The 8277-nt window shown below is 45.0% G+C and overlaps 1 protein-coding gene across 1 annotated transcript; it reads left to right on the forward strand.

Moving 5' to 3' along the window:
• Positions 1-725: 725 nt before the first annotated feature.
• sost (sclerostin) lies at positions 726-6836 on the forward strand. Its single transcript, XM_018679371.2, has 2 exons — positions 726-1839; positions 4692-6836. The coding sequence occupies exons 1-2, from the start codon at positions 1590-1592 to the stop codon at positions 5099-5101; spliced, it is 660 nt and encodes a 219-aa protein (XP_018534887.1). The 5' UTR covers positions 726-1589; the 3' UTR covers positions 5102-6836.
• The last annotated feature ends 1441 nt before the right edge of the window (positions 6837-8277 follow it).

The following is an 8277-nucleotide window of genomic DNA, read 5'->3' on the forward strand; positions in this document are numbered from 1 at the left end:
AGACACGTAATGCTGCGGAAGTTGTTAAGCGGGGGGAGAAAATGCATTCACACACTTAACTCCCACAACAACAACAGCAGAGATGTGCAGATCCATCGTCTCACTCATCACACTCAGCCATAAGTGGCCTCCTCTGTTCTCTTTTCTTCTCGTCTCCTCGTTTTTTCACTCATTCCCTCTCCCTGTTTCCTCGGTCCTCTCATCTTCTCTCCTCTCTTCTTCCCCCCTACTGTCATCTTTTCTTCTCTTACCTCCTTCCCCCTTTGTCATCTCATGTCTCCCCCATTTTTTTTCCTTTTCTCCTCTCCTCTCCTCTCCAGTCTCTTGACTCCCCCTCTCCCTCTCTCTCCCTCTTCTCCTCTTGTCTTCTTTCCCATCTCCTCTTTTCTCCTCTCCTTTTGTCTCCTTCTCCTTGTCCTCCACTCCCTCTTTACCTTGCCTCATTTTCTTGTCCTCTCCTTCTCATTCTCCTCCTCACCTTTTCCTTCCATCTTCTCCCTTTCCTCTCATTGCCTCTCACTTTCCACCTCTCTCCATTTTCCTCCCCTCTCCTTTCCATGTTTTCCTCTCTCCTCTCCCTAATTTTTTCCCCTCTCCTCACCTCTCTTCTTCCTCTTTTTCTCTTCTCTATTTTCTTCCTCTTTCAGCCCCACCTCCCTTAATTTCTCCCCTCCTTTCTTCCTTTCCTCCCCCATTTCTTTTCCTCTCACCTCCTCCTTTCCCTCTCTTCTCCTCAGGTCTTCTCTTCTATTTCCTCTCCTTTCACTCTTTTCCTCCCCTCTATTTTCTTCTTTCACCCTTTCCCCGTATCTTCTCCTTTTTAAATCTCTTCTCCCTTCACTTTCCCCTCTCCTCTTTTTCTCTCCTCTCCCATTTCCTCTCCCCTCACTCCCCTTTTTATTCTCCTTTCATTCCCCCAGCTCTCCTCTCCCATTTCTTCTCCTCTCACCTTTTCCCTGTCTTCATCCCTTCCTTTCATCTCCCCTCACTTTCCTTCTCTGTCCTTTCACCCTTCTCCTCTCCTCTTTCCCTCCTCTCTTCTCTATTTTTCTTCCCATCCTGTCTGCTGTATTCTTCCCTGTCCTCTCCTCATCCATCTTTTTTATTTTCTCCTCTCCTCTTCATTCCCTTTCTTCCTCCTCTCATCTTTTCCCTCTTCTCCTCTCCTCTACTTTCTTCCCCTCTGTCTGCCCCGGTCACCCTTTCCCCTGTATTCTTCCCTCTCCTCTCCTCCATCTCTTTTATTTTCTCCTCTCCTCTCCTCTCCTCTCTTTGCGCACGCATCCAAACCTCTCCCCCTCCTAGTTTCTCAATGAATGTGTCGCCCAGGTTCAACCCCTCCCACTTTGTGTAAGCTCTTAATTGTCAGTCCTGACGAGAACTTGCGTAGGCTTAAATACCGCGTGCGCCTCTCGCTTTGAGGGTGGAACTGACCAACCTGTCCAGAAGCGGGCATCTCCTGTTTGTGTGTGTGTGTGTGTGAGAGAGAGTGTGAGCGCACGCGCGTGTGTATACTTTTTTTTTGTCTTCCCGTTGTGCGCTTTGGTTTATTTCTACCGACTGACCGACCGACCAACCGACCGAGCAGCATGCAGGTGTCTCTGGCCCTCCTCGTCTCCAGCTCGGCGCTCCTGCTGCTCCAGGGATGCTGCACCGCTGTGAAAGGATGGAAGGTACTAAAAAATGATGCTACGGAGATTTTACCGGAGTACACTGAAAATACTCGGACGCCCCAGGAGGCAATACCACAGGCGAACAACGCCAGGAACAACAGCAACAGCAACACTATGAATAACAGGGCGAAAAACGGTGGGAGAACAGCAAACACAGTCTCCTACAGTAAGTATTCTGTATTAAGTTAATACACGTCAAATCATTTTTACATGTCAGTTTTACAGGTTTGAGATGTTTGGAGTGAGAGAAAACTGAAGGCAGCAGCTCAAGAATTAATTCTGGAAATTATTTTTAAGGCTCAGTAAAATTTATTTAGAACGTTTATCTGGGGCCTGATGCGTGAACGTGAGGACACTAACATCTGAGAAGTTTATAGAGATAGAAATACAGTTAGATAACGTTTCAGGTCACGCTGTTTATCAGTAAAAGTGCGCGGGATCATGAAAATAATATATATTCTATAATTACATTTTCAGTCCGCACAAGTGCAGTTTATACTCGTGTAAACAGTACAATTTTATTTTTAAGTTTATGTTCTGTTCTTCCAAAATAAAAAAAAAATCATCTTCAGATTAAATGGGTTGATTTCAGTATTTCTGGGAGTTGTGGTTCAGTGGTTGTGCCCTCAGATAGTCCCACAGATGTTTAAAGAGCCATTTAATTCCTCATAATTTTAAGATACATTTCACAAATTTACCTGTTCCTCAGTTTTGCACCTTTTGATTTTGCTCTTAAGGAGTAAGTGGTTTAATTATAGCTACTGTTTGACCTTTTCTGACATTTTAAAAATGGAATCCTACAGTAGAATCAGAGGTTATGTAGAATCCAGTTTGTCCAAATTAGTGGCTCTGACTTAAAAGTGCAGAAAAACAACAACCTGCCTTCTTTCTCTCACTTCATTTTCACACCGATTCCCTGATTAAGAGCAGCTCCGCTGTGTGGGAAGGGTGTTTTCTCGCTTCATCCATTGCCAAAGTTGAGGGTGATGAGAGCAGCGAGCGCGCAGACACACACATTCTTGTGGTTTCTTCCCCTACACCAATTTGAAGTGGAGCGTTCAGAGAGACATCAGGGCTTTTTTCACATTGTCTTCCAGGTTATTTCCTTCTCTCCTTATACTATTAGTCAAGCTCTACTTACGCCATAACTATTTGATTGCAACAACATGTCTCCCAAATAGAAAAACCCCACAGTTTGTTCTTCAGGGGGATGTCTTTTGGGGGTTTTGGAAATTGCTTTTTAAATGCAACACTGCCTTTGAGAATGATTCCCAGCTGTGTCCAGTAAAGGTTGTATGTTCTGATTGAGCAGCGCATGCAGGGTAATCTCACGCTCGCTCTCATGGATTCAAGATGGGTGGTGCAAGATTCTCACAGTTTTGCCTTCATTTAATCATGACCGCTCAAAGGGGAGATCAGAGGAGATGATGATTGATTGCATTAGAAAAACAACAGCTCACAATGGGAATAAGCAAGTCAGGATCTGTTAGTATGACTGAGTTTTGTCTAATGAGGATATTAACACCTCAGGAGATGAGGTGAGAAGTCACACACACATCCACACCTTGAACGAGATCAGTTTTTACATTAGTACTATTTGTACCAAAAAAGGGATGGAAAAATGCATCCCCCTTGTTTTCATATGGATAAGCAGCAGTATGTGTTGGGCTGCTCACAGGGAGAGAAAAATCTCCTGGATTATTTCCCCCCATCCTCCTCTTAGCTTTGGTCCTGGGACGGCTTCTCATGGTTCCAGTGGGGGTCACAGCAGAGGTTTTGACCACTGCCTGGCCTCCCTCCAGTCCTCTCCCAAGGCTCGTCTCTCCCTGTTTGTGGAGAAGAACAGCTCACGCAACTGTACAGTAGTCTAGTGTGTGATGCTTGGTTTTTATTTTTTTATTTTTTTCAGGCCACCCTCATTAGTAGAGGCAGTAGAGATGAGGACAGGAAATGTGAGGGGAAAGACAGAGTGATACTGGATTAAAACGCAGGCCGACGCTCGACGAACAAGACAACCTGACTTTTTGGGATACGGTGGTAATTGGTACAAACCGCTAACCCAGTGCGTGCTGTCGGCTCTGTGTGCTGCTGTGGTCCCCTTCGGCGGCGGCCACAGAATAACACTAGATCAGGTTCTCATGGGGAGGAAAAAAAAGAAGTCACCTCACATAAATCCTTTGTTCAGCCCTTTTTGCAAAGAAAGCCACAGAGGAAAACAGATCCCTCTCTGAGTGTATCATTTCTTAACCGACAGTTCCTATGCCCCTTTTTTACACACTGCTTGTTAAAAAAACACACACACACACACACACACACACAGAGGACAATAACTCATGCATACGGCTGTTAAAAAGCCATGGCTGAAATATAGGATTACAGGCTGAGTGTGTTGTCTCACATCAGTCTGGCAGATGTCCAGTTTGTTCAAAATTGTACAGTTGCAGCGCTGCCTTAAAATAACCAGACAGCTATTTACTCTTCCATCACCACATACATTTCCTGAGGGCCAATGCTGTATGCCAGCGTTTTCTTCCAGCCCAAACCTCCATTAGGTTTGATTGAGCTGTTTAATGGCCCTCTGGTCTGGATTTGCTATCAGCTGATTGCTGCCAGCTGGATTTCTTTGTCAAGCCCCATCGTCAGCTAATGATCAGGCCATGAATCAAACTCAGAAACTCTGATCTGATCTCATCGGCTTAAGGCCTTACTTAAATGCACAAATTGTTGCATTAAGTTGAATTTATAAATGTGCATTTTTCGGCTGCACTTTTGTGTTTCACAGTGTGTCAGATGAGAGTGAAACGCTGCTGCCTGCTCAAGCTTTCTTTGGCTTGTTTTTTTTCTGACACACAATAAATGAGTTGATAAACTGAATCAGAGAAATTAGCACACACTGGACTAAGACACAGCTGCAGCACTGAAGCAGTTAACCTGTCCACTCCAGTGTGCGGCACTTCAAAGTGTTTGTTTTGGGCTGAAGCCATGAGTGTAACTGTGATATCCTGCTCTTCAACCCAGGTGCCTCAGAGCTGAGCTGCAGGGAGCTGCGTTCCACCCGTTACATCACCGACGGATCTTGCCGCAGCGCCAAACCCGTCAGGGAGCTGGTGTGCTCAGGCCAGTGCATGCCAGCACACCTCATGCCCAACTCCATCGTCCGCGGCAAGTGGTGGAGGAGCAGCGCCTCGGACTACCGCTGCATCCCAGCTCACTCCCGGACACGCAGGGTCCAGCTGCAGTGTCCCAACGGCAACACTCGGACTTACAAAATCCGCGTGGTCACCTCCTGCAAGTGCAAACGCTTCAGGCCCCACCACAACCAGTCGGTGGCCAAGGAGGTCCCGAAGACGCAACGCAACAAGAAGCACAGTCGGTTGTCTCAAGAGAGAAAAAGGAACAACACGCCACTGACTGGCAACTCGTACTGATGCTGCTCTCCCAGCATCTAAAGGACAGAGACTGAAGCACATTCATACACACACACACGTCACACAACACACCAACCAACATATCTCCTTCAAATAGGGAGGAGATGCAAGAGAACTTTCAAAGAGAGCGAATTCATAAGCTAATTGCTGGGCTGAGATTAAGTCATCCATCTTTTATTTTTCAGCCACTTGTCAGCATATTTGTGAACTTTGCTTATTTGCATGAGTCAGTGCCAGGGCTTGCCATGACCGGGACTGGTCAGGAGATGTAGCACCATGTTGGATAATAATGAAACAAGTATCTGATCACCCCAACAGCTCAAACCCTCCCTGGGCTCGGTTCTGTCTTCCACTCAAACAGATTTCACTTAAGCATAATGAGAAGCACTCCCCGAGGCTTCGAGTCCATCTGTACAAACATCCAGCGGATGCAGGGCTACACTGCACCGCAGCTCTGTTTAAAGCTGAGAAGGTGTATCTCTGCTCCAAAGTGGTTGTAATCCATCTCCTTTTGGCTGTGTGTGGAGGAGATGGTGGCAGCTCTGGGGGCTCTGACGGTGGGATGTTGACAGTTTTGGAGAGGCCCCCGGCCTGTGCGGCGGTCTGCGCAGCTCTCTGACAGCCCACTAAAGGCCTCACTCATCAGGACAGACCTACAGCACTCTTCACGCCGCAGCAGCCCCAGCCAGGCCTGTCAGTTACAGTAGCGCCTTTCCCACGACTAGATACAGAGAGTCAGGAGAGACTGGGAGAGAACGCAGTTTTCTCAGCACTAACACCACAGGGGGGCACTGGGTATTCCTGTGACTCCTCTTAATTACTAAATGAGCCCATTCCTGTGTTAGGATTTGAGTCATAAAAAGAACATTTCCTCTAGCCAGTTCCTGTTTGCTGGAATCGCATACAAAAAAGTGCACATGTGTGTAGGAGGCATCAGAAAATTGTGCGTGGTTGTGTCGTTACCTAGGGGCAGAGCGCTATCCAACACGCCCACACCGGAATTCTTTTTTGTAACGGGCCAAAATAAAGCAGCGATCAACCATCCGCAGCCAAAATCCTTCTGTTGTGTTAGCCTGCAAGATTCAAGACACCTCCATCCCATCTCTGCTCCCATTCTGTAAATAGCTCAGACAGGAAAGATAGGAACAAAAATAACCCTAATGAAAACAATAATTCCGTTTTTATCATTGTATTGACTGCTGAGATCCGGCAGGAAGAGGAAGTGGTGATACCTAGTCTGCCACAACCTCCTTCCTCAGCGATGCCTCAGCAGCAGGACTGAACTTCATGAAGAATATCCACAATGTTTCCACATATTGTCAGTACTCTGTTGCTTTTCCGCTCATATTGCTTCCTGATTTTGGTTGTCTAAACTGTACTGACAATGTTTGCTTCTTTTTCCGACTTCTATGTTTGAAATAGCAACTGGAAGGGGTTTATTGTGAAAGCTGATAAGCTGCGATGCGAACCTGTGTGGTCTCCTGCAGTGGTGCCCTTCACATGACGGGGTGCTAAAGAGAAGCAGGGAGGGAGGGAGAGCTGTTTTCTACAGACACCAAGAAGGACTGATATAAAGAATGAGCTGCATATTTATTTTTTATTTCCACATTTAAATTATTTATGCAACCTTTTGTAGTAAATGATAGCCATTATTGTCATATAGTATGATAGAGACTTTGGAAATGAAATACTGTACAGAACATGAATAAAGTAAAGGCAGATATATTTGAAAGAACTGGCTTATTTGTTATCATTGATATTTCACTTTAATCTCTAATCTCTAATTTAGCATTTATCAGCAGTATTTAAACATTTACTAACTGTTTTGTAATGCACTTTAATGTAGTTATAAGGAGATTATTATATATATGTATAGCTACATTATATAGTGTGTTATAAACAATTTATTAATGTTCATATACTGCTTACAAATGCTAAATATGCAGGGCTTAAGTAAAGTGTCACCCTTTTGCTTTTGTTTCTACATGCAGAAATTTAGATGTCTGTGTGATGTCTGCACAGAGAAATTGAGGCAATTAGGAAGTTGAGGTTTGCCACCGTTTGTCTGTGCAACTTTTGCAAAAGAAGAGGAATCTTCACTCCGCCACAACAACAACATTTTCTTTGTTTATGAGGGTGGATACGAGCCATAGCCATCAATCAACATCATTCCTCTCTGCCTGTCCTCCCCTCAGGGCTTTGAGGCTAGACGCGCCACAAGTTTTAGAGTTTTTAAGCGTATCTCTCTTTGCTTTATTTGTGGATGCTTGTCATATCTGGAGCACACTTGCCAACACTACTGCCAGTGCTCACTGAAACTTAATACTTGCAGTCAAATGGGAGTTACACAATCCAGGCACTGAAAATGTACCCAGCTAAATGAGGAGTTTATGCTAAGTTTTATCCACAAGTGTAATTTTAATTACCGGGACAAGAGCTCCCTGAAAGGGTCAAATAAACTTATTGTAAACACAAAACAGAAAATCACTGTAGCAACTGACTGAGAGCTTGTCCTCAGTCGTGCCACTGCAGAACAGTAGATATTACATTTCACTACATCATCCATAATGTGCAGTCATTATGTCATTTTCAAGCCCTGTTTTCCAAGAGAGAACAGACATGCCATGCTTTTACTCAGGCAACTTGCATGGAACAAGTTTCCCAAGAAATTCAAGCACACGTCCTTAAGAACAGTACGTGAGCAGTATCTAAATATATTGATGCTGACAAAGCATCTGCCCCGTGTTACTGTGTGCGCACACTGAGACCCGCAAGTGACCCGTACAGACCTGGGGAAACACTGAGGCACACCAGACGTCAGGCGTGATCGATTCTCAACAAATGTAACGAGTCCACGACACTGCGGTCGGGCCCCGATGTTAAGTGTCATCAATGAAGTTCTGAATACCAGGTGCAGATATCCCTGAGGGTCCCAACTCTGTTACAAGTGTAAGAAACAGGATTCAATTAGGTACACACAACGCCAAGAGTTCACAAACAATTCTTGGTTGACTCATGGCCTCTATAACGAATATTTATAGAACTGACATTCTGACCACAATGAATGATAACTGGCTTCCTTTGTCTTAATGTGGGAGAAAAAACTGCACTATAGGGGAAGATTTAAGCTGTGTTCATTCAGCTGAACAGCCCTTCAGTTCTCTGTGCACTCTCTT

This window comes from Lates calcarifer, linkage group LG23 (assembly GCF_001640805.2).
Source record: "Lates calcarifer isolate ASB-BC8 linkage group LG23, TLL_Latcal_v3, whole genome shotgun sequence".
Lineage (NCBI taxonomy): Eukaryota > Metazoa > Chordata > Actinopteri > Centropomidae > Lates > Lates calcarifer.

Bases quoted from the DNA above. Each gene is read 5' to 3' on its own strand.
- sost (XM_018679371.2), top strand. From the start codon at position 1,590: ATGCAGGTGTCTCTGGCCCTCCTCGTCTCCAGCTCGGCGCTCCTGCTG. The intron at 1,840-4,691 runs GTAAGTATTCTG...TCTTCAACCCAG, and splicing joins AGCAAACACAGTCTCCTACA to GTGCCTCAGAGCTGAGCTGC.